The sequence below is a fragment of the Bubalus bubalis genome, chromosome 1, assembly GCF_019923935.1.
Source record: "Bubalus bubalis isolate 160015118507 breed Murrah chromosome 1, NDDB_SH_1, whole genome shotgun sequence".
Classification (NCBI taxonomy): domain Eukaryota; kingdom Metazoa; phylum Chordata; class Mammalia; order Artiodactyla; family Bovidae; genus Bubalus; species Bubalus bubalis.
The window spans coordinates 187,769,105-187,795,407 of record NC_059157.1 but is presented as its reverse complement, the minus strand read 5'-3'; the positions used below and the strand labels follow the sequence as shown (position 1 = coordinate 187,795,407).

General features: G+C 53.2%; 1 protein-coding gene across 3 annotated transcripts in view; it reads right to left on the bottom strand.

The window, feature by feature from the left end:
* PDE9A (phosphodiesterase 9A) overlaps positions 1-23,586 on the bottom strand; it is a 107,593-nt gene extending 84,007 nt beyond the window's left edge. For all 3 annotated transcript variants that reach the window (XM_025292280.3, XM_025292278.3, XM_044947427.2), the window contains exon 1: positions 23,439-23,586. In XM_025292280.3, the coding sequence (XP_025148065.3) occupies positions 23,439-23,507 (69 nt within the window). In that variant the 5' untranslated portion in view covers positions 23,508-23,586. The remainder of the gene's footprint in view (positions 1-23,438) is intronic.
* Between the last annotated feature and the right edge of the window lie 2,717 nt (positions 23,587-26,303).

Below are 26,303 nucleotides of genomic sequence, written 5' to 3'. Positions count from 1 at the left end.
GTCCCCACTACCCCCACCACCACTGCCCCCCGGATCCAGTTAAGACTCGCTGCCCACACAGCGGGACTTCCTGGTGAAGAATTTCTACAGCGTCAGACCCTAACCTAATGCCCGTCACACCCCTGCATCTTCCAGACCCCACCCAAGTGAGGTTTTCAGTGACCAGGATGGGTGTAGGTAGAGTCCTCCTAGGGGGCTGCAGGGAGCCTGGGCGGGTCTCCCAGGGGTCCAGACCAGCGGGTGGGGCAAGACCATCTCTGGGGGAGCTATGCCCCAAATTTGGGAAGGGGGTCTGATTGAGCAGCACTGTTCTGGAGTTAGGGCAGGGGGAGTTGGTCTGCCAGCGCTGAGACAGGTTTCCTTTCTTTTTTTTTTTTTTTAAATTTTATTTTATTTTTAAACTTTACATAATTGTATTAGTTTTGCCAAATATCAAAATGAATCCGCTACAGGTATACATGTGTTCCCCATCCTGAACCCTCCTCCCTCCTCCCTCCCCATTCCATCCCTCTGGGTCGTCCCAGTGCACCAGCCCCAAGCATCCAGTATCGTGCATCGAACCTGGACTGGCAACTCGTTTCATACATGATATTTTACATGTTTCAATGCCATTCTCCCTAATCTTCCCACCCTCTCCCTCTCTCTCAGAGTCCATAAGACTGTTCTATACATCAGTGTCTCTTTTGCTGTCTCGTACACAGGGTTATTGTTACCATCTTTCTAAATTCTATATATATGCGTTAGTATACTGTATTGGTGTTTTTCTTTCTGGCTTACTTCACTCTGTATAATAGGCTCCAGTTTCATCCACCTCATTAGAACTGATTCAAATGTGTTCTTTTTAATGGCTGAGTAATACTCCATTGTGTATATGTACCACAGCTTTCTTATCCATTCATCTGCTGATGGACATCTAGGTTGTTTCCATGTCCTGGCTATTATAAACAGTGCTGCGATGAACATTGGGGTACACGTGTCTCTTTCCCTTCTGGTTTCCTCAGTGTGTATGCCCAGCAGTGGGATTGCTGGATCATAAGGCAGTTCTATTTCCAGTTTTTTAAGGAATCTCCACACTGTTCTCCATAGTGGCTGTACTAGTTTGCATTCCCACCAACAGTGTAAGAGGGTTCCCTTTTCTCCACACCCTCTCCAGCTTTTATTACTTGTAGACTTTTGGATCGCAGCCATTCTGACTGGTGTGAAATGGTACCTCATAGTGGTTTTGATTTGCATTTCTCTGATAATGAGTGATGTTGAGCATCTTTTCATGTGTTTGTTAGCCATCTGTATGTCTTCTTTGGAGAAATGTCTATTTAGTTCTTTGGTCCACTTTTTGATTGGGTCATTTATTTTTCTGGAGTTGAGCTGTAGGAGTTGCTTGTATATTCTCGAGATTAGTTGTTTGTCAGTTGCTTCATTTGCTATTATCTTCTCCCATTCTGAGGGCTGTCTTTTCACCTTGCTAATAGTTTCCTTTGATGTGCAGAAGCTTTTAAGGTTAATTAGGTCCCATTTGTTTATTTTTGCTTTTATTTCCAATATTCTGGGAGGTGGGTCATAGAGGATCCTGCTGTGATGTATGTCAGAGAGTGTTTTGCCTATGTTCTCCTCTAGGAGTTTTATAGTTTCTGGTCTTACGTTTAGATTTTTAATCCATTTTGAGTTTATTTTTGTGTATGGTGTTAGAAAGTGTTCTAGTTTCATTCTTTTACAAGTGGTTGACCAGTTTTCCCAGCACCACTTGTTAAAGAGATTGTCTTTAATCCATTGTATATTCTTGCCTCCTTTGTCAAAGATAAGGTGTCCATATGTGCGTGGATTTATCTCTGGGCTTTCTATTTTGTTCCATTGATCTATATTTCTATCTTTGTGCCAGTACCATACTGTCTTGATAACTGTGGCTTTGTAGTAGAGCCTGAAGTCAGGTAGGTTGATTCCTCCAGTTCCATTCTTCTTTCTCAAGATCGCTTTGGCTATTCGAGGTTTTTTGTATTTCCATACAAATTGTGAAATTATTTGTTCTAGCTCTGTGAAGAATACTGTTGGTAGCTTGATAGGGATTGCATTGAATCTATAGATTGCTTTGGGTAGTATACTCATTTTCACTATATTGATTCTTCCAATCCATGAACATGGTATATTTCTCCATCTGTTAGTGTCCTCTTTGATTTCTTTCACCAGTGTTTTATAGTTTTCTATATATAGGTCTTTAGTTTCTTTAGGTAGATATATTCCTAAGTATTTTATTCCTTCTGTTGCAATGGTGAATGGAATTGTTTCCTTAATTTCTCTTTCTGTTTTCTCATTATTAGTGTATAGGAATGCAAATGATTTCTGTGTGTTGATTTTATATCCAGGTTTCCTTTCTTTAAATAGGTCTCTGTAAACTCCTTTAGACACTAATTATAAAGCAACTGTGTGTGTGTGTGAACCGTGAACTCCCAGATTTCAAGCTGGATTTAGAAAAGGCAGAGGAACCAGAGATCAAATTACCAACATCCGCTGGATCATCGAAAAAGCAAGGGAGTTCCAGAAAAACATCTACTTTTGCTTTATTGACTACGCCAAAGCCTTTGACTGTGTGGATCACAACAAACTGTGGAAAATTCTTCAAGAGATGGGATTACCAGACCACCTGACCTGTCTCCTGAGAAATCTGTATGCAGGTCCAGAAGCAACAGTTAGAACCGGACATGGAACAACAGACTGGTTCCAAACAGGGAAAGGAGTGAGTCAAGGCTGCATAGTGTCACCCTGCTTATTTAACTTCTATGCAGAGTGAGCGAAAGTGAAAGTTGCACAGTTCTGACTCTTTGCGACCCTATGGACTGTATAGTTCATGAAATTCTCCAGGCCAGAATACTGGAGTGGGTAGCCTTTCCCTTCTCCAGGGAATCTTCCCAACCCAGGGATCGAACCCAGGTCTCCAGCATTGCAGGCAGATTCTTTACCAGCTGAGCCACAAGGGAAGCCCTATATGCACAGTAGATCACTCAAAATGCCAGGCTGGATGAAGCACAAGCTGGAATCAAGATTGCCAGGAGAAATATCAACAACCTCAGATATGCGGATGACACCACCCTGAAGACAGAAAGTGAAGAAGAACTAAAGAGCCTCTTGATGAAAGTGAAAGAGGAGAGTGAAAAAGTTGGCTTAAAACTCAACATTCAGAAAACTAAGATCATGGCATCTGGTCCCATCACTTCATGGCAAATAGATGGGGAAACAATGGAAACAGTGACAGACTATTTTTCTGGGCTCCAAAGTCACTGCAGATGGTGATTGCAGCCAAGAAATTAAAAGACGCTTGCTCCTTGGAAGAAAAGCTATGACCAACCTAGACAGTATATTAAAAAGCAGAGATATTACTTTACCAACAAAGTCCTGTCTAGTCAAAGCTATGGTTTTTCCAGTTGCCATATATGGATGTGAGAGTTGGACCATAAAGAAAGCTGAGCACTGAAGAATTGATGCTTTTGAACTGTGGTGTTGGAGAAGACTCTTGAGAGTCCCTTGAACTGCAAGGAGATCCAACCAGTCAATCCTAAAGGAAATCAGTCCTGAATACTCGTTGGAAGGACTGATGCTGAAGCTGAAACTCCAATACTTTGGCCACCTGATGTGAAGAACCGACTCATTGGAAAAGACCCTGATGCTGGGATAGATTGAGGGCAGGAGGAGAAGAGGGTGACAGAGGATGAGATGGTTGGATGGCATCACTGACATGATGGACATGAGTTTGAGCAAGCTCCTGGAGTTGGGGATGGACAGGGAACCCTGTTGTGCTGCAGTCCATGGGGTTGCAAAGAGTCAGACACGACTGAGCGACTGAACTGAACTGAACTGTGTGTGTGTGTGTGTGTGTGTGTGTGTGTGTGTATTAGTCACTCAGTCGTGTTCAGCTCTTTGCAATCCCATGGATGTAGCCCACATCCTCCTCTGTCCACGGGATTTTGCAGGCAAGAATACTGGAATGGGTTGCCATTCCCGTCTCCAGCGGATCTTCCTGCCCAGGGACTGAACTCTGGTCTCCTGCATTGTGATGGATTCTTTACCATTTGAGCCATTAGGGAAGCCCCTCTAAAGCAAGTTACTCAGCTGTAATAACTTAAATACCAACACATCTGGGGAGGGAGATGTCATCCTGGGTGTCAGGTTCACACAGTCAGCGCCCATGAGCCTGCCCATGACTGCTGTCCTGAGACCCTAGTGGCTCGGATCTACATGCCTCCTGGCCGGAGAGTTGTAGGGCCGCCCTGTTGGGGTTTTCAGGCCTGTCCATGGCCGCAGGACGGTCAGGCCAGGGCCCTCCTCATGCAGCCTTCTGGGGGTCAGTGAAATGAGCTGAAGCTCACTGGTGCTGACACCAATGTAAGCCTGCGGCTGCCAGCCTAAACCCCAATTCCAAACTCAGTGCTCACACAAGGAAGCTTTCTGTTCCCAGTAATTCTCCAGTGGGGGCTGTACATTTGAATTTACAGAATAAATGAGTACTAATACAGTCAGTTAACTATATAAGCTTTATATTGTAGGACTGTATGTAAAATTTTTGAGAGAAAAACAGTTCTGTTGCTGAAGTTGTACAAATCACTGCACTGACTGTTGGCCCTCAGGGCAGAGGGGGCACCTGAGAGCAAGGACAGTCAGTGAGTGACTGCCCTTAGCTGGCTCCCTCTGACGGAGTGGGCCCTGGATTGGCTGCAGCCCCTGAGGTTCCCACAGTCTCACATCCCAGGATCGCCCTGAGCCGGTGCCAGGGTCGCACACTGCTCCAGTCACATGCAGAACAGAGGGGTGGATGGGGAGGAGTCAGAGAAGTGACTTCAGGCCCAGTTTCTCCTTTTCCAGCTTGACCCAGGGCAGGATGCTTAACCTTGAGGCTCTGACTCTACCCCTGCACAGTGAGCATTGTCATACCAGGGTGAAGGCTTCATCATGACATACAGAGAGCCCAGTACACAGTAAGTGCTCAGCTAAGTGGCAGCTGTGATTACAGGAGGGCCCCTTGAAATTCACAGATATCTTCCCTGGAGATGGAGAGGCACCCCCTTGACCGTACCAAGGCCACTTTCACAAGCAAGAGGCACCAAGGACACACAGCCTTGACGTCAACATGTCAGCATCTCTGGGTGGTTTCATATGTTGGGATATCGGTGCCCAAGCATCCTTCTGCGTCAATAAGCTGAGGCCAAACTCTGCACCTGCTGGTTATAGGTGAACAACCATCACTTCCATCACCCCACCTCCACCGTCACCACCACCATCCCTTACTCCATCGTCATCACCACCACCCCCTCCTCCTCTGCCTCCACCATCACCACCGCCACCTCCACCATGACCACCACCATCCCTTATTCCATCGTCATCACCACCACCCCCTCCTCCTCTGCCTCCACCGTCACCAATGCCATCCCCACCGTGACCACCACCATCCCTTACTCCATCACCATCACCACCACCTCCTCCTCCTCCTCTGCCTCCACCGTCACCACCACCATCCCCACCGTGACCACCACCATCCCTTACTCCATCACCATCACCACCACCACCTCCTCCTCTGCCTCCACCGTCACCACCACCATCCCCACCGTGACCACCACCGTCCCTTACTCCATCGTCATTGTCACCACCACCACCACCACCAACATCTAACACAGTTGAGTCCACGCTCTGGCCAAAACCTGAGCCAAATATCTTTATACCCTGTGACCCTGGGTCCTTGGAGGGACCTCCTAAGCATGGAGTATCATCATCCCCTCAGCTCTCAGACGAGAGCTCTGACACAGAGAGAGAACCTGGCCTGGCTAGGTCTGTGTGGTCCTGGATATAAACCTGGCCCACCTGGCTCCAAGTCGAGAGATGTGCACAGTGCTGAAATCAGACTTTAACGGTGGTCCTAATGGGAAGCAGAGGTGGTCACTTGGCCTCTTTTCTGCTGTCCCTCCCCCCTAGCGGTGTCTATATTCTGTCTGCCTTGTTCTTAAATTACTGATATTTCTGATCACCTACTTGGAGTGAATATTGATTTGGACCCCACGCTCGGAAGAAGACAAACCAATCCAAATTCCTTTCCTTTGTCTACCAGACCATGAGTCATTTTTATAGCTTTTATAAACTATTAAGCTTTTATAGGGCTGTGTCTTCCCTCAAAGCAAACCAGAGTATTTCAGTCTGGCCCCAGTGCCTATGCTCCAGCTCCACGAGTTAGAACTCACCAGGCCAGCTGTCAGGACAGCTGAACGCCAACTCAGTGGTGGTTTTGCTATCTTTGGGGGAATTAAAAGCTAAATTTCTATTGCTTTTTCAGCACCTGGGAATTATGAGTGTTTAATATACAAAACAAACAAGCTACAAAAAGACCAAGACCCAAATCCCACATTTAACTTTCTTTTTACTATCCCTCAAGAAATACACATTTTCACCAAAGGAAAGATTGTAGGCTATCTCCCCATCCATCCATGTATATCTGCAATTCCTCTGCAGTCTACCTCAAATTATAAATTACATACATAAAGGTGAATATAATGTTCATTTCATCCTGCCCCTTATTTCTAGAACATGTTATAATAATGTCACATTCAGAATGGATCACTGCTAACCACCAGGCAGGCAATCATGGCTTCTTTGTCTAAGATAAAATCTGAATTAGGCCTCATTTCTCTTTCCAATTTAAGAGGTATTTTTCTGGCCCTGTCATTTGAAAACATAAAAAATAAAAACAAAAACTACCGTTTATTACTATGAACCGGACACATTACGTACATTCCCTGAAAAGAAAAAAAAAGAGAGAACTTTTATACATAATGGAAATGCTCTGTTACTACAAAAGCCAAAAGTCTGGCATAACGGAACCTCAGTCCCCAGCTCCCAGCTTCCACAATTAGCAACACAAGGTCCATCCTGCCTTCTCTGTCTCCCAACTTCTCCCTCCATCAGGGTTATCTGGAAGCTCATTTTAGACATCATATTATTTCATGCTCGTATTTCAGTGTGGATCTCTAAAATACAAGATCTCTTTCTTAGGGTTTAAGATAAGCCACAGTGCTACAGTCAGACGCAAAGAAAACTGACAACAATTTCCCTTATTATTTCTCAGATGTCAGAGATCTATCTCCAGGGCATGTTTTGAGGACCGTAAGTAATATGTCTTCCTAGACAAATAAATGACAAGGAACGCAAAGGGGATGAAAAAAATGGATAGAAAGAGGCCAAGGGTGACAGCAAGTAAATGCACCCTGTGGATCCTGACTTGAAAACAAGTGTGTGTGTATGTGTGTGTGTGTGTAAGAAAGAGAGAATGGTCCCCTTTTCTTGCCACTTATTTGTCTTCAATTCTTAAAGCAAGCTTTAATGGTGGGGACTATTATTCCTATCTTGCAGATACTAAGGTTCAGAGAGGGGAGGAACCCTTCTTCCGAGGTCACACAGCAAGTGAGCAGGGATGAAAAGGAAGGAAGACTGCCAGTCCAGCAGCAGGTGATGGTCAGAGCGAGGGAGAGGGGAGGAGCTGGTGGCTCAGTGTGATAAACCATCTCAGATGATGGAGACCAGGGGTGGGTGAGGCCAGGAATCATGGATGCGCTCAGGACGCGGCACACGCCGTGCAAAGCCTCCTGGAGCTGTGACAGGCTGAGCCTGGGGTGAATGCAGAGAGAGGCCCCAAACCCCAACCTCGGTGCAGAGCCTGCAAGGCTGGGAGGAACCAGCCGAGGAAAAGCCTCCAGGCTGGGCATCAGGACCTGACTCTGTTCCTTCTCGAATAAGCTGTGCACCGCAGGCAAGTCTCCCGACACCCCTAGTCTCCGACATCTCATCCTCAGAGTGGACAACACCAGCTCCGCCTGCTTCACGGTGTCGGGGGCTCCCTTGGGCAGCCTCTGCCCCAAGCCCCATACGCTGGGATGACCACCTCACCCCACAGGTGAGATTCCTTCTCCCCGAGAGGCACAGTCACCACACGGGCCTGAAGTCAGCCCTCCTGGTTTACCGGCTCTGCTTCTCATGGACTCTGGGATCATGCGCAAACGCCTTACCCTCTTCAATGCATACCTTCCTCATCTGCTATGTAGGGAAGATACACAGCCTCTATAGAACACTTCCCAAGACTTCTAGGATGTGTTAAGCGTGATCCAAATGTGTGCCAGGCAGGTACCAGCCCCATTTACAGATATGAAAACTGAGGCCCAAGATCATACAAGCAGCTTGGGACACTGGTGGAGGCAAACCCCATTCTGCTGAAACCTGGGCCATGGGAAAAGCAACCCAGGGGGTGGGAGGGTGACTTGAGGCTGATGTTCTGAAGCACATCACCTCCCTAGCATCACCTTCTCTGGGGTCCAACACACAGGAGGCCTTCAATAAACGTCTGTTAGGCAAGAGTATTTGAGAAGCGCATTGGTCTCGCATGGCATGAGTTAATACAATCAAACACAGAGCAAGATCTGCTGGGGGAACAGCAGATCTTAGAGAGACATCTAAGCCCCTCCTGTCACCTGTGCCGGTGGCAGGGGATGCGGTGATGTTCACAACACACAGGAAACTAAAGGCAGACGGGACATGTCTGTGAAGGACGCTCGGCTGGGAGGGTCGGGTGGACCACAGGAGCAGGGGAACGGGCTGGGGCTGCAGGGAAGGTGCGACCCCCTCACTCTGCCCCACGCATACTCCAGAACAGCAATCCTGTGGGGTTTAGGGCACAGTGACCACATGCAGAGAGCCTGCGGAGCCCAGGAAATGTGGGGCCAGCTGAAGCTGGAATGTGTTTACAACCATGTAGCTGACATCCCTGCAGTCCCTGAATAATGGCCCACTCCATCCAGTATTCCTGCCTGGAGAATCCCATGGACAGAGGAGTCCATAGGGCCAGAGGAGCCTGGCGGGCTACAGTCCATAGGGTCTCAAAGAATCGGACACGACTGAGCAACTGAACACACCCCACAGATTGTTGTTGTTTAGTTGCTAAGTTGAGTCTTTGTCATCCCATGGACTGTAGCCTGCCAGGCTCCTCTGTCCATGGGATTCTCCAGGCAAGAACACTGGAGTGGGTAGCCATTTCTTTCTCCAGGAGATCTTCCTGACCCACGGATCAAAGCTGAATCTATGACATTGGCAGGCGGATTAATCGCTGAGCCGCCTGGGAAGCCCATGCCCCTGAGAGATACCCTCCCCCTAACCCCGGGAACCTATAGTCTCTGCAGTGTGTGCTTAGATCAAGGCTCCTGAGACGATCCTGGATGAGGTAGGTGGGCCTAAATGAAATTACACAGTCACCAGGGAGGTGGGGTCAGAGCTAACAACACACAGAGGAGAAAGTGATGTGACGAGTGTGGGGCAGATACGACCTGGAGGATACTGGCCTTGAAAACTGGAGGGCTACGGCCATGAGCAGAGGTCCGCCGGCAGCCCCAGATGTGGGAAAAGGCAAGGAACGGATGCTCCCCCAGGGCCTCTGCCAACACCTTGACTCTGACCCCAGTGAAGCTCATTTAGGACTTTCAGCCTCCAGCACTGTGAAAGAATACATTTCTGTTCTTTTTGGTTATTCTGTTTGTGGCGATCTGCTACAGACGCCCCAGGGATCTGGCACACCTTGACCTTCATTCTGAGATGGGTGGAATCTCTTTTGCAGGTGATAGGAGTCCTTTAGAGAGCTGGACCATAAAGAAGGCTGAGTGCTGAACTGATGCCTTGGAACTGTGTTGTTGGAGAAGACTCTTGAAGAGTCCCTTGGACTGCAAGGAGATCAAACCAGTCAATCCTAAAGGAAATCAACCCTGAATATTAATTGGAAGGACTGATGCTGAAGCTGAAGCTCCAATACTTTGGTCACCTGGTGCAAAGAGCTGACTCAATGGAAAAGATCCTGATGCTGGGAAAAAGACTGAGGGCAAGAGGAGATGGGGCCGACAGAGGATGAGGTGGTTGGATGGCATCATCAACTCAATGGATATGAGTCTGAGCAAACTCCAGGAGATGGTGAAGGACAGGGAACCCTGGTGTGCTATAGTCCATGGGGTTGCAAAGAGTGGGACACGAGCGATTGAACAACAATGAGGAGTCCTTGACGCTATGTGAAGTGTGGAGTGCATACAGGACTGGGATAAAGCTTTAGGAAGGACCAGGGAAGGACAGGTTGAAGACAGGAGACACTGACGGCTTGGAGGGTCAAAGGCTGCGATTCCCCCACCTCCTGTAAGAGCTGCTGTGCGTGTGGGGCAGGGAGGTGGAGAGGCTGGAGGGAACAGTGCCCAGTTGGAGGAATTCCGTCCTGGTTAGGGATGTTCACCAGCAGGACTCGGCCACCCAGTCGCTGTAAACCCCTGCCTCCTCAGGCTCAGTGGGATCTCAGGGCCCATTTCCCACCCAGTCAGCAGCCGCCTTCTCCCCATGAAACCCATTTGTCACGGCTGAGCCACTCAGCACTCTTGTCATCTCTCTGGGTTACTCTGTTTTTTTTTTTTTCACTTCTGGTGTCTTCCCTGTTATAAATAATGGATCACAGGTGACTGAAAATGCAGAAAGTGATGAACTAAAAGAATAAGAAATGTGCTGAGACGGGGCCAGAGGTGAGGACGTTTCCCAAGGTTTCGAACCTGCTCTCCTTCTCGAGCTCTAACCCCAGTGAGAGGCAGCTCGTGACCCAGAGCCCAGGGCTCTGCTGCATCAGAACTCTGAAAGTGGTCCCGGGGATCCACTCCAGGATCAGGGCTCCTGGGCGTCCCAGGGCAGGGAAGGGTGCAAAAGGGAAGGTGCTGGGGAGGACCTGGGGCCCTGGGGACCATCCACGGGGAGCCTGGTCCCAGCACGCAGCCTCTGCCACCCTGTTTCAAAGCAGATGAAGAAGGTGGGGGTTGGGCAAGGGCAAAAGACAAGAAGAAACCACGTAAAAGTGAGATCTAGGACCAGAAGGTGGGAAGGACCCCTCCCTCCAGCTCAGGTCAGACCTCAGCAGACCTGGGAAGCAAGCATCCGGCTCCATCATCACTTCCTGGCAGGAATTAATCGGGGATCCGGGGATCTCGGGTGTCTAGGGAAGCTGTGCCTTTCAGCCTTTTCCAGAGAAGAGTCCAGGCTTTCCGGGCTGTATTTGGAGAAAGTCTTTAAGAAGGTAATTAAGTTAAAATGAGGCAACTGTATGAGTTTCCTGGGGCTATTGTATTAATTGGCCAAGAAGATCTTTTGGGTTTTTCTGTAAAATGATCTGAAAAACCCAAAGGAAATTTTTAGTCAGCCCAATAACAAGATACCACAAAAGGGCAGCTTAAACCCACAGAAGTTCATCCTTAGCTCTGGAGGCTGAAGTCTGCAGTAGAGGTGGCGGTGGGTTTGGGTCCTTCTGAAAACTCTCAGGGAGGATCCATGCTGTCTCTCTGCAGTTTGGACAGTGGCCAGCACCCCCGGGGCTCCTTGGCTTGTGGACGCATCAGCCCAGGCTTTGCCTTCACCATCTGTCCTCTGAATGGGCTCACCTCCCTCTTCTTCAAGGTCAGTCAAGTCCAGCCCCGTCTTCTCATCTTGGTTACACAAGCAAAGAACTTATTTCCAAACAGTCCATTCACAGGTTGTTGGGCGGGGGTGCTCAGAACATGGGCATATCTTTTGGGGGGCACACAATTCACCGAAAACAGTGGGAACCCCCAGGAACAAGGCAAGATGAGGTGACAACGTGGGCGGACAGGAACCAGCCAGAGGAACCTGGGCCATCAGACACCCTGGTGAGCAACGGTGATCACATTGAGATGGGAGGCGGGGAAGGAAGGCTGCTGAACAGAGCTGGCCATGGGGCACGGGGGAGCCAACGAGCTTCCACGTGCAGTGGAGAGAGGCCTTCCTTCTTCCCTCCATGGCCCCCTGTGTTTCCTTTTCTTTTTATTGTTTGAAATTTCATTAGAAAAATTGAGCATACAACGTTATGTGCCGCCTGGCTGGGAGGGGAGTGGGGAGGAGAATGGACACATGTACGTGTATGACTGAGTCACTTGGCTGCTCACCTGAAGCTATCACAACATTGTTAATCAGCTGGCCTCCAATACAAAATTAAAAGAAAAAGAAAAATAGTTTTCCTGCGAGAAAACAAACATCTCTGGGCATGGGCAATGGTAGCCTCGGCGGGGTCCAACACCACTGTCCAGCTTCTTATCCAGCCAGAGGCCAGTGTCCACCATCCGGAGAAAACCCCTAAGGGCCCCCCTACGGCTGCTACAAGTGCCTCCAAAGATCGGGGTTTCTGCTCAGTGCTGCTGGACTTTCAGGGGTGCTTGTCCCCAAGGTCACATCAGCCGGGCGGTGTCTCCCGGGCCACACTGAGACCCACATTGTCCCAGGTCGCACAGCACCCATGTCACCCAGCATGTGGAGGCCGTGTGACCCGAGCAGCCTCTGCATCGAACCAAACAATTCCTCTCGGGTACACTGCTCTTAAAGTCTGATGCCTGGGGCTCAGGGCACTTGGTTGAAAGCCGATACCCCCATGGCTCCTTCTTCCAGAAGCCAAGCCTGGTGTTTCAGAGCAGGGTGGGAGCTGGAGGGGTCACCGCAGGGCTGGAGACAGAGTCAGAGACCCCAGACCCAGAGAGGGCCCCGGCTACAGCACCAACATGAGAGACCCTGGGTCCTCTATCCCGAGAGAGGCCCTGGGCTTCGGGGAAGGGACTGGAAGGAGAGCGATTGTGCATAAAATAAGATGAGTTGGGAAAACCAGGGTGTGGGGCTCTGCACTCCATCATGTTCTGGGGGGAAATGTGGGGCACAGGGAGCAATGGTCAGGTGGAAGGAGGTCTCGACATGTCTGTAGTTCAAAACATCAGCTGCGTCTGGCAGTGCATGAAGCCCACACCCTCCAGGCTTGTTTACCGAAGCCCACAGACTCGGACCCCGATGATCAGAGCTTAACACCCTAGGTGCCTGGATAGGCACCGGAGTCTCGCGCTGAGAGGGCCGCCCTCGGCCTCCGCCCACCCACAGGGCTGCTGGTCCTCCGCCACCCAGGCGTCCCCTGCACAGGTGTGTGCTCTCCACTCCCCGAGGCTGTGACCCGTCTCATCCACCTTTTCTGTCAGTGCCACCCAGCTCTGCTTCAAGAAACATTCCTGGAGGAAATTCACTGCTTCTACACGTTTCCCCATTACAACTTGGCCACCAGAAGTGCCCTCCACACCCTCATTCCTTGGAACATTCTGTGCGTCTCTGCCCAGAGGGCACAGATGCCATCTCTCATCTCTGCTCTTTGTGGCTCAGCCTTCAAAACACCTCATGCAGAATCGGTCTCCCATGCATGCTGGGCCATGGCTGCACATCCTGGCGGCTCCAGGGGGCGTCCTGGGCCATCCCTGGAGTCACGCGTTTCAGTGCTCCTTGTATTTGCTCCCAGCTTTGGATTTTTCTGTTATTAACAGTGACGGTAAGACATTTGAGGCTTACATAAGAAGCTTCATTGAGAGATTTTTTCAGAGTATGTATGACCATTAATTTTGAGTCTTTAAGCACTGCCCATATCTCAACTTTTCCCCATGTGAAGCTTACATAACACAACTCTGAGCGAAAACATCTTGGGGGCTGCTCCCCAAAGCACCCTGGAACTGGGGCGTGCAGCAGACAGGCTCCAGACAAGCCACCAGCCACACCCAGCTGCTGAGGCTGACAGTCAGCCTTTATGTAACCAGGAACGATGCTCTGCGTGAGCTGCTTTTGCAAATGTAAACTGCAGGTGGAGAGATTACTGAAGATCTCTAGATGATCATGTCAAATGCACGGCCTCTTTTTCTGTGATTTGTAACACTATGAAAGTAAAAACAACAATAACAAATCCCCAAGGCAGAAGCTGTGAGGATAAAGGCAGCCTGAGTCACTGGGTTCCGCTAACTGTTCTGCTTACAGAATGAATCAATATGACGTGCAGCCGGCCTTGGGGATGCCTGAGTCCCCTGGACAGCACCCGGGCACCCGGAGCCTGCGGGGCTGGGCGTGGTGATGGGAGGGCGGTGGCCGCTTTGCCTTGTGGCTGTGTTCTATCTGGGCTAAACCGAGGAGGATCTGCCTGCGACAAGCAGTCCTAACTCCCAGCATCCACGGGCGGGCTCTGACTTTGTCTCCCTGAAGCTCCCCTATCCCAACCCCCCAGAGGACCAGGCAGCTCTCCCAGGCTGCACACGAGGCGCAGAGGGCCTGGGTTGGGGGGGTATAGCCAGTGGACAAGGGACAGACAGCGAGTCCCCCCAGGCTACAGGGGCCAGTGACTGGCCAAGCATGCTCCACACACGGCTCGCTTCCCCAGGAAGGCTTCTTCCGCCTATAAAATTACTGTTTAGTGTTTGTGAGTATCTCTACAACTCCTTCCAACAGAATAAATGAACCAGAGGCCTAGAAACCCTAATGCAGCTGGAGCGTGTGCAGACACGCAGGCTGCCCCATGTCACTACCCGGGCTGGTGGTCCCGGTGCATCCAAGCCGAGAGCCTGCACTGGGCGGTCACGTCCCATCTTCCCACCCGCCCTCCTCACTGCAGTCCCCACAGAGCGCCGCCTCAGAAACAGTCGGAGGAGAAATGAAAGGCATTCCCGGTTTTGTCTTTCCTGGAAAGAATGGGGGAAGGAGTGTGGACTGGGGGCCAATCTGGGGAACACAGTCACCAGTGTCACTGAGCGGGACGCACCCGTGGGGCTGGCCTGGCCTTCGTTCCACAGAGCATGCCTGGACACGGCCCTGGGCCTGGAACGATGGGGAGATGCACAAGGCCAGGGGCCTCGGGAAGGCTCCCCAAACAAGACACAGAGATCTGGCAACTCAAATCCGTGACACAGATAAAGAAAAACAACATGACCTTACAGAGCACACACCACGCGCCACCCCATTTCAGCACAGGACATACACACTTGAAATTCATCACAGACACCCGTGAGGTGGACGCTGGCTTCCCCCCAGCACACAGATGAAGACACTGAGGCACGTAACCTGCCTGCACACTCACGGGTACAAACGCACACAAACCGCACCCCTCCCTGAATTGATGCTCTCGACGCTGATGTCACGCTGCCAGTAAACGGACTGAGTGAAATTGCATCGGAAAAGCATCTGTCTTCCCTGAACAGTCTACTCTCATCCCCGCCTGCAACACATCACACTTCAGGGCCCCCACTGCAAACACCCACCCGAGATGAACATAACCAGGTCTGGAAAACGGAAGGACTACGGGAACACAACGTTTTCCAGAAGACACAATAATGCAACACTGCAACAGACCTACTCTTTGCAAACTGAGGGGAGAAGAGTGGAAATGATTCAGGTTTACAAGATAGTAGGCAGATTCATTGATGAATAAATGGGTCAGCAAGGTGTGGTCCATCCACACAGGGCAATCTGACTCAGCCTTAAAGAGGAAGGGCATCCTGACGCCTGCCACAACTTGGATTGGCCTCAAGGACATGATGTGCAGGGAAAGAAGCCAGCCATGAAAGGACAAATGCTGTACGACAGCCCCCCTCTGCAGGAGGTCCCCAGAGAAGTCAGATTCACAGAGACAGAAGACAGAGTCATTGGTGCCAGGGTCTGTGCAAGGGGACAGAAAGGCAGTGTTTAGTGGGGACAGAGTTTCATTTGGGGAAATGAGAAAGTTCTGGAGATGGATGGTGGGGATGGTTGCACAACAGTGTGAATGAATTAATGCCTTTGAACCGTACACGTAAAATGGTGAAGATGGTAACATTGTATGTTATGTGTATTTTACTACAATTTTTAAAAATAAAAAAAATATATTAGGCAGGGAATCTGAACCCAAAAGAACAGAACATTCAGGGTCTTCTTTAATCATGTCTAGACTGAGTTAAAAAGCAGAGACGTCACTCTTCCGACAAAGGTCTATACAGTCAAAGCTATGGTTTTTCCGGTAGTCATATATGGATGTGAGAGTTGGACCATAAAGAAGGCTGAGCGCTCAAGAATTGATGCTTTCAAACTCTGGTGTTGGAAAAGACTCTTGAGAGTCCCTTGGACTGCAAGGAGATCAAATCAGTCAATCCTAAAAGAAATCAACCGTGAACATTCATTGGAAGGTCGGATGCTGAAGGTGAAGCTCCAGTACTTTGGCCAGCTGATGTTAAGAGCTGACTCACCAGAAAAGACCCTGATGCTGGGAAAGATTGAGGGCAGGAGGAGAAGAGGGTGACAGAGGATGAGATGGTTGGATGGGATCACCAACTCAATGGACATGAGTTTGAGCAAGCTCTGGGAGTTGTTGATGCACAGGGAAGCCTGGTGTGCTGGAGTCCATGAGATCACAAAGAGTCAGGCAGGACTTGGCAACTGAGCAACAACAGACAGAGTCAAGCTGCTGAAAGTTTCTGTTTAGGCAAAAGTTCCCACTGGGTGAACAGCTCTGGGAATCGAGAAGGAGATGTGGTACCTGGTGGAGGTGATGGAGCCGGTGTAGGGGACAAGCAGGCAGGAGTAGGGTCAAGGCACGTAACCACACCATCGACTACAGATATTACTTTTTTGAGACTGAAAATGCTTGGTGCCATCTCCAAGGCAGCTGAAAGCACTGTGCAGTGACCCACAGCACAGCTGTAAACTGGTGCCCAGGGAGACATGTGTGCACATTTTAGACTCCTGCAGCTGTATCTTCAGGTGTGCATGGTCTTAGAATACACTTTTCTCAGAAAGATTCACAACCCTGGAAATGCAAATAGCCACAAAAGCATGAGGAGACAGCCCGGCGAGCCAAGCAAGAGGCTCCATGTCAACGCCTTTCGAGCTGGGCCACTGACGTGCCCCTTCCACTGGCTGTGAGCCATCCCCGCCTGGAGCCCAGGCCTCTGCCCCACCCAGGCAAGGGCTGTGGGGGCCCTCCTCCATCTCAGGGCCTGTCTGTTCCGAGTGGGGAGGGGTGGAGATGGAGCATGGAGAAATCCTTCAGTGGGGTAGGACTGGGCTACTTGTCACAAGGACACCTGAGGTCCCTCTGAGTCCTCTGGGGACCCACTTAGACCTTCTTGCCAAAGTCTGCCCTCCTCCAGGCCCCAAGAGTGCAGCCTGCCAATCGCAGACAGTAAACCCAGGACAGGGGTGCAGGGTCCCAGCCTGTAGTGACTCTAGGCTATCTGTCCACCCAGCTCCCGCTGCCCACAGTCGGGCTGGTGTCTGGGCCCCCATGGCTGGCACAGGGCTTAGCATCCTGGAGGCATCCCTTTCATCTCTCATCTGCACGTTGGTTCTGATGGGGCGCTCTGCCCGTGCTCTTCTTCCCTGATCCCCAGGGCTGCATTCTGCATGTTTCTGAGGCCAAGCAGTCCCTCAGCCCACAAGGGCTCTGGCGAGACCACTGGTGCCCTAGGTCAGGGCATGAGGTAGCCCTGCTGCCAACAGGCATCGCCTCTGCCAGGCTGGAGAAGGAGTTGCCTGGGCAGTGGGCCCTGGGGTCTCAGGGCCTTGGCACTGCCCCCTCTTTGTGATTATTTGTCGTAGTGGGCTCACAGATACAGAACTGAGGACACCGAGGCAGCCAGGCTCCTTCCAGAGTCTCCAAGGGGATAGGTCCCGGGCACAGGGAGTGGGGCCAGGGGACAAGATGCACTCACTGAGCCTCTGCAGGGGGCCAGCTCTGCCCTGGGCTCCACGTGGGTGCTGTTCAGAGCCATCTGCATCACCCCATGGTGGGGGCACCAGCATTGCACCCACCTCATCGAGGAGAAGGTGACCTCCCTGTGGGCTTCCCCTGGCAGAGCCAGGCACTGAGATGCTGTGTCCAGCACCATGGCCTCAGCCCACCACATAGGTGACTGTGGAGAGCAGCCCTGCTCCCTGCACTCGGCCTACAAGGTCTCCACATCATTATCCGTCAACCCCAATGGCGTTAGTGGGGTTCGGGTCCCCAGCCAACCCCCTCCCAGGGCCTCCGGTTGTCAGGAAGTGTCTGGCTTAAGAGGCCTCCGACCATAGCCTGTGGGAAGGAGGAGGGAGATCTGCAGCCTCCTGGGTCCCCCGTGGCCTCAGGCTAGAATGTGTGAGACCCTGCGCCCGAGAGGCCATGTTGGGGAGCACCCAGTGTGTTCCCTCTGGAGTCAGGCGGCTGCACTCCAGTGGCTGATCTATGTGGTGAAGAGAGACTGAAAATGGAAACGCGCCAATGTTCACAGCCCAGCTGGAGACACAGGGTCATTGCGGGCGAGGGGCAGGGTCTCTGCCCCATGATGACCGGGGCCGCCTCCATTTACACTGAAACCCCGAGAGGGTGTGGAATGACCCCCTTTCTCCAGCTTCCTTGGCGGCAATTAGCTTATGTTACCATTTCAATATCCTTTTAAAGCTCTTACATTATGAACATTTAAAGGAAGATAAATGACTTTGCTGGGACTTCGGAGGGCGACCAAGGGGAGCCGCCGTCCACCTGGTGGTGATGTGAGGGGCCAGACAGCAGCAAAGCCCAGAGAACTGCGGAGGGTCTTTTGGACGTTCCCTGCACAGATGAGCCAAGACCCTGCCTATAGGCAGGGAAAGGAGGCTCTGAGTGAGGGGCAAGCCAAGCACACGTCTGAGGATGAAAGGGACTCTCCACTGGGCTTGGCCAGGTGGCCGGACAGACATTCCAGGAGGGGAGACATTTCATGAGCCAGAGAAGGGCTCCAGGCCTTGCCACACTGACCACAGTGGACAAGTCTGTGGCAGGGGCACCCTTCAACAAACAGAGGACAGGACTGCCCTGAAGATGAGCAGCCAGCCTGAAAGGCCAAAGCCTGTGTCTGTGCCAAAGGCAGGGGAGGTTGATGTCCTTGGAGGGAGCAGGGCTGGAGCAGGGCAGGGGGACATGGGGAGCCTGTGGCAGGCCGAGCCAGGGCCCTCAGAGCAGGGAGGAGGGCCTGAGCCCCAGGGAAGCACTGGGGAGGGGATGGCGGACCTGGCCCTGAAGGTCCACGGGGCTAACTGCTGGCTCCCGAGGAATCCATAGCAGGGCCTGGGGCCCTAAGTGGCAACAGAGCCAGGTTGAGAGGAAGGCAGCACATGGAGAGGAGCCTCAGCAGAGGAGGGCTTAGCTCCGGCAGGGAAAGAGGGGGGATTAGTCCCAGCAGGGGGTGGGGGACTCAACCACAACCAACCGTCGGTAACTGGGAACAGCCTTCTGCTGACATTTCAACAACTTCCCAGGGCACTCTCTGCTCTTCCTTCCGGGTTTTTCTCATTTGTTCCATTGTTTCAGGGCAGAAACAGGCGAGCACAACTCAAGCGGCCGATACTCATTGAGACCTGGACTCCAGCTACAGAGTGAGGTAAGATGCAGCTCAGAGCGGCCAAGAGCGCCTGGTGAGGGGCTCTGCCGCAGGGGAGGTGGGGGGGCGGGCGGAGTGTCGCTAGACAGGCAGTGCACCAACAGGTCCCTTTCAGCGCCACTTACGATGGTCCCCAGAGTGACTGTTCTTGCCTAGACAAGGCTCCTCACTAAGCCCAAGCCCGGGGCCAGGGAGCCCACAAAGGCCTCTCTGCCTCCTTCAGAAGGTGGGCAAACCCACACTCAGACGTGCCACCAGGCAGGAGTCCCTCAAGCTCCCTGATGCCAGCGGCGTCATCTGTCTTGCCCCAGGCAACCCAGCCAAGCCCAACCCTCCTCCGGAGGCGGGTGGGAGAAAGGAGCGGGTTCTGAGGTGGGGGAAACCTCGGAGAGAAACAGCAAGCCCTCTGGGTGGGGGCTTGCTCCAGAGGGGAGTCCTGACAGGAGGGTTCCCAGCTCCCACTCCCTCCTCCTTCATCTGGTGTCAAGCGGTGCCAGGTCCCACCTGTGCCCCCAACAAGTGGCGGAGCAGGAGATGTGGACCGGTGTGTGGCGATGCAGCTGGCTGCACGAGGTTGTCGCCCTGGCCTTTCGGCAGTCGCAGGCTGGGTCCTCCTGAGGCTGTGCAGCCTGGGAAAAGGGCCCCTTCCCTGCCAGGCTGGTCTTCCCTAAGGAGGGAAGCCTCTTCATGGAAACCCACACATAGCCGGCATCAGCCCTGTCCACCAGCTGGGTCCTGCTGTGTCCTGTCCCTCACCGGGCGCCCTGCAACAGCAGCAATTCAGTCCATCCCTCCCAGGGGAAGCAGGGTGGGGGAGGGTATGCAAAGGGACCATGGCTTGGTGGGTCTCACTGAGCGCCGTGAATGCCCCATTCACCCTGGACCCCAGCCCTCAGCTGCTCAGTGAACACTTGGGATAATTAAGTGATTTGCCCTGTCCACTCTGATTCCTGCAACAAGCAGGACGATGAGCACCCCACGCGGCAGTGGAGAAATTGTGACTGAGGGAGGTTAGGGAACTAATCCGGATCTGAGGGGCTGGAAGTGGAGGCCTCGAGGAGGGACTGGCTCCCTGCACGCCTCTCCGTCCCCCTGGAGGCCGCTTCGGGGTATACCCAGGAAGGACCCAGACCCGGGAAGATTAGCCCCGTCTGCCCCCCCGCCGACCTCCAAGCCACCTATGCACAACCTCTGCAGGAAAAGCCTGCAGATGGAACATGGATCCTTCAAGGGAACCCCAGACCCCTGTGGCGGCCCTGCACTGGGTATCTGGGCAGGTGATGTGACGTGTGTGCTCGAATCTCCTTCATACCGAGGAAGCGGGGAGCCAGTCACTGGGGCGCCACCGGTTTCTCTAAGAACCTGGAACACCTACAGCATTATCCCTACGGTACATCCTCAGAGGGGACGCTGGCAGGCCATCCCTTCGGACAACTTTAGATCTGCCCCCCAGGCCGTGCTGGAGCAGATACTGTCTGAGAAGCCGCTGCTCTGAATGTTACCTTCTTCCTCCCCTTTGGGGCTCTCTCTGGGGGAACGGGAAGGACCAGGAGCCGGAGAACTGGAGGGACAGAGTGCAGAAACAACGTGGGAGCCGCCGAGGGCCAACGGGGTAGACAGAACAACACAAGCGCTGGAAGCAGCTCCTGCCTCCCCCCTGCCTCCCCAGGCTCTCCCCTCAACAGTGACTTCCCCAGAAAGGAGAAGGGATGGATAAGACAGAACACAACGGCATGCCGGGAACTTTCGAAATTAATCCAGCGCCTGGGACTTTAAGAAACTGCGGCCACTGAAAACATTTCTGTAGGAGCTCTCAGCCCAGGATTTAAAGTCCCAACTAAGCTGCTGGGTGTCAGTGTGAGGTAGGCTGGGGGTTAGGACTTCTAGCACACGCTCGGAACCCCAGATGATCCAGCTCTCCCCAGGGCTAAAGGTGCAGCCAGGAGCCCTCCCCACCAGCCCCACAGCACCAGCAGCAAAGGCAGAGGACACAGAGCAAGGTCAAGAAGCAGTGACTGAGGTCTGAGGTCTGAGGACGACGGTCTGCCTCCTCTCGTTTGTATCAAAGGGCATGGACCAACCACAGAGAGCATCACACCTGCTGTGTTCCAGAGGGTTCCAGGCACTCAGTCTACATGGCCTCCTTCACTGTTCACAAGAGTCTACAAAGACGATGCTCTTGTCCCACCTTACTGGCCTGGAGGCCAGCTCAGAAGAGCTCAGGGTTAGTTGTCCAGGATGACAGAACGCGGTGGAGCTGGCACTCCACATCAGATCTGGCCGCTCCCGAACACAGGTGCTCACTGTCTCCCAGGACTGCCTGCCCGGCTGCTTTTGTAGAGATCACCAGAACCTCGAGTATCTCAGTAGCAAAATGTCCCCAAGGACAGCCGAGTCAAGCCCACCACTCAGCACTCCCCTCCTTCAGGAGCCTGTCTTCCACTTGGCACCCACATCCCATTGGACTTCTCCAGGAAACCTTCAGGACATTCTTGGCAGGGAACTGTCACTTCTGATGCTGACAGCATCTCATCTCACCTCTTTCAAAAGATAAAATGGGTTGAGCTTTGATAATTCTCCTCTGTTGGGATAGAAAAAGTGTGTGTGCTTGTGTGTATGTGTGTGTCTTTGCCTGTGTGTGTACATGAGTGTGTTTGTGTGTATGTGCGCATCTTTGTCTGTGTGTGTGTTTGTGCTTGTGTGTGTGCTTGTGTGTATGTCTGCCTGTGTGTATATGTATGTGTGTCTATATGTGGTGCATGCATGTGTGCACTTGTGTGTATGTGTGCATCTTTGCCTGTGTGTTTGCGCTTGTGTGTCTATATGTGGTGTGTGCATGTGTGTGCGCTTGTGTGAATGTGTGTGCACACATTTTATGTGCACAAGGTGTGTGGATGCATGTGCACATGCGTGTGTCCGTATGTGCATGTCTGTGCACACGTGTCCATGCTGGAGCATGGGAGTACTCAGCAGAGGGCCCTTTCTCCCTCTGGGGAGACTGTTCAATTCCTGTGCAGTCACAGATGCCCAGTCCTGGAAGCCAGGGGACCTGGGGGAGCCCTGCGTCTAGTGGCCACTTGCCCTCGCTTCAGAGCCCCTGCTCCCCATCATCTGGTTCCAATGAAGCGGGCTACAGGGGAGGAAGGGAAGCCCACACTTCTCCTTTCTTGGGATCAAACAGGGGATGGGGCGAGAGTGAGGCTGCTGGCAGAGGGTGTCTGAGAACCCCAGACACCCAAGCCCTGGCGCCTGCTCTGTGCCCGGCTGGGGCATCTCCGCCTGTTTCCCCGCTCTGGATGCGCCTTGAGAAGAGCAAAGTGAGCCGCGGCGGATGCACGGCTTCCCTGAAGTGTCCAGCTGGAGCATTTCCCTCACTGTGGCCTTCCTCTCCCCCACCCCCCAGGACCTCAGAGGGAGCTTAGAGAAGCGTCCTCCAAGCCAGCTCTCTTTTTGTCCCTCTCTGCCAATCAGAAGCAGGAGATGCTCTGAATGCAGAGCTCGTCCGGAGGGTCATAGGGTCTCTCCGCAGTCCCCAGGAGGTGAAGCAGCCCCGGGTCACCCCCTCCAGGCTCAGGGCTGCCCACCTGCTGGGATGAGGAACCGAAGGGGTGGGGGACGACAGCCCCTGCCGTGCCAGCCTCCACCGACACCCGCCCCAACCTGCTCCCCGCTAGGCAGGAAGTGGTGCCCGGCCCCCGCAGGGGCTTCGAGCTCCAGGCACCACCCGCACCCCTTGTCCGGGGGGTCCGTCCCGCGGGTCTGCCCACCGGCTCCTGGGGCGACTGTTCCAGGGTCCTTCCACCGGAAATGAAAGGTTTAATGGACCAGCCTCGGAACGTCGGAACTCAGCCTAATCATATTTGTTACAAAGAAAGCTCTGCCCAAGGAAAGGAAAAAATACTCCCCTTGCGGTCGCCCCTTTCCACCGGGCCGCGCGTGGGGACACCTGCCCCGCGGAGCCCCATCGCCCCCGGCCCAAGTTGTCGGAGGCCGCAGCCGCCTCCGCGGATGCGCGGGCGCTGGACCGCGGACCCCTCCCCCGCCGGCGCCCCCTGGCCGGCCCCCACCCGCCTCCGCGACCCCGCGCGGTCACCGGGGAGGAGCTGCTGGCGGGCGGGCACGGCGAGGGGCGCGCGAGGAGGGCGCTCGCAGCCCGGCGGGGGAGGCTTGGGAGGGGGCTACCTTCTGAATGCGTCCATCGATGTCCAAGTAGATGGCCTTGGGCCGGTAGCTGGAGGAGCCGGTTCCCATCTTGCCGAGCGCTGCACTTGGACTTTTTACTGTACTTTCTCGACGCCAGCCGCCGCGGGGAGGGCGGGGCGTGGGAGGAGGGGGCGGGCGGCGGGCGGACGCGGGGGCCAGCCAACCAGCGCGCCGCCGGGCGGGGCCGCGGGCTCGGCTCCTCCTCCTCCACCTCCCCTCCTTTTCCTTCCCGCCCCCTCTCTCCTCTCTCCCCGGTTTACACTCCGTTCTCCTCCCCTCCCACTTTAAGGCACGCCCCCTCATCGTCCCTTTGACTCCAGCCGCCTTGGGATTCAGGGCCAAGTGGGTAGCCGGTCTCCGACTGCCCTCTGGACAGGTGCTCAAAGGGAGTGACTCCCTCTGACTGCAAAGCTAGTCGCTTGCCCACGTGACCAGATTCCCATAGCGACCCCCTCTGGCTGCAGGGCTGGTCACCTCTCAGGTGACTAGATTCCCATAGCGACCCCCTCTGGCTGCAGGGCTGGTCACCTCCCTACAAAGACAGTGCTCCATTTGGACTCTTTTGCTGAAGGTGGATGCTCCATCATCCATCAGCAGGTACCTGGCTGGCATGGGTCCCTAAGCTATTTGTGACCCAAGCACCACTTAAGCCTGGGGGGAATCCCCTGGGTCCATCTCTCCCTGCTGTGAGAGCCATCCTTATTTAATTTCAGTAGGAGATGGGAAAAGTTCCTTCTCCTTCAGGTACCTCCTTCCCCTAAGTTTGTGTACACCCTCGAGAGTGATCGCCTCTTCCAGCTGCACCCAGAGCTGAAATGGCAATTTTATTTCTGTCCTCGTGTAGCCACCCGCTATTTGCTGGCTTCAGCACTGTTCTGGTCGCCACTCCCCTTGTTAATTGCTACAGGGTGTGTGGGGGAAAAAAGGGAGGGATTACAGGCAGCTCTTGACCTGCAGATCCCAGTGGGGACTGCCTCTGCGGCCCCCCAGTTCTCTTGGGGGTGGGAACAAGGTTGGGGGAGGGCGGTGATGCTGAAGGGCTTTCAGTGCCTGTTGCTTTTGGAAGCCAGTGTAAAAACCAGACAGAGAATGCAATTATTGTTTCATTTTAAGAGAATTCCAAGCCACTGCTTTCCATCTGTTGAATGTCTGGGGTTTGCTTACTGATAGAGTGTCTGGGGCACATGGTCTCCCTCCTCCCTGCCTGTCTGCCTGGGCTAGGCTGACCATGGCCACAATCAGCGGTCTTTGCTTTTCCTTTCCTGGCCATTTGGCCTTCACCTAGTGGATGGTCACTGGCTTTCCAGACTCCTCCTGGCGGTCTGGGGAGTTGGTCAGGCTGGAGCCCTGTGCAGCGTGGGGTCATCATCTTCAGATCTGGATGGTCCAGCATATGTCACTTCATGTCCCCTGCCTGCTCTGGGGTGAGGTGGGAGGGTCGACTGGCTCTCAAGGAATGATGATGGTTTTGCTCTTGTCTCCAATGCAGTGACGGGACCATGTCAGAGCCTGGGCACCACATGGTTTGCTTTGGATGTGGCTGAGGACGAGAGGAGGAACTAGGAGGACTTTGGGTTGGAGGATCAACCCCGCTGGGTGGTCACAGATGGCCACCTGACTCACAATTGTGAAATGTATCAGATCCCCTGGAGGAGGGTACAGTAACCCTCTCCAGTATTCTTGCCTGGAGAATCCCATGGACAGAGGAGCCTGGGGGGCTACAGCCCATGGAGTCGCACAGAGTCAGACACGACTGAGTGACTTAGCATGCACGCATGCATCCCCAAAGATTGGAGCGAGTGCTGTTATTGCAGCTCAGTTTTGTTGTCAAACGTTCTGATGTTCTCTGGGTTTATCTGGAGACTGATCTGCAGAGCTATTGTGCTGCCTGGCATGGAAACCTCACTGCCCGGCAGATGGCTCATTAGCCCGGTACTTATCTATCCTCCATGTCTTACTGTCATCTGACCTTGCTCACCCAGACCATATTCTTCTAGTGCCCAAAGGCCGGATGCAGCTCTGCAGGGTCATAAGCAGTGTTCAGAGGTTGAGGTCATGTGACACCACTGGTTGGGGGGGGTCCTTATACTGCCTGGCTGAGTCTATATTCAGAATAGTAATTGTCCCATAAGTATCTGACTGACTAGGCTGCTGTCCAGTTACTCCATCCCTGAGCCAGCAGACCCTGCCTTTCCTCTGTCCCCCTGGGAGCCAAGGTTCCTTCATCTATCAGTGCTGCCCTTGCTGTGTGTGGGCACTGATTGAGGCCCTGGGCATTCAGTGGAGAATAAACAGAAATCCCAGGCCTGGAGTAGCTGGCATCTTATGGGAAACAGAGGAGACAGTGTAAATAAATGCAACATGTAGCATATTGGATAATAACTCGTATAAAGGGGAACGTCACGTGGGGAAGGGGTGTACTGCGGGTGTGCAGAGCTGACACTGGGAGGGTGGCTGGGCAGGAGAACACAGGCTTTGAGAGGGAGCAGGGGGTCCATTTCCACCAGAGGAAAGAGCCTTCCAGCAAAGGGAGCAGACCCAGGCAGAGGCCTGTCCCGTAGGAGTGAAAGCTGGGGGTGGTGGAGTGGGGCCTGCAGGGGGTGTGGGGTCAGAGAGCCAGGAGGTGGCAGGCCTCTGGCTGGGCCATACCAGGGGCATGGTTCCACTCTCTTGGATAGAGCCATGCAGGAGGCTGAGCAGAGGACGGAGGTGGTCCTCTTGGGTTTAGCCGCTGCTGGGTGGAGATACCCTGACGGGAAGGACCAAGGGGAGACCATAATCTTTGGAAGAATGGCAGTGGTTTGGGCCACGGGGATGAGAAGTGGTTGGATATTTTTTTATTTT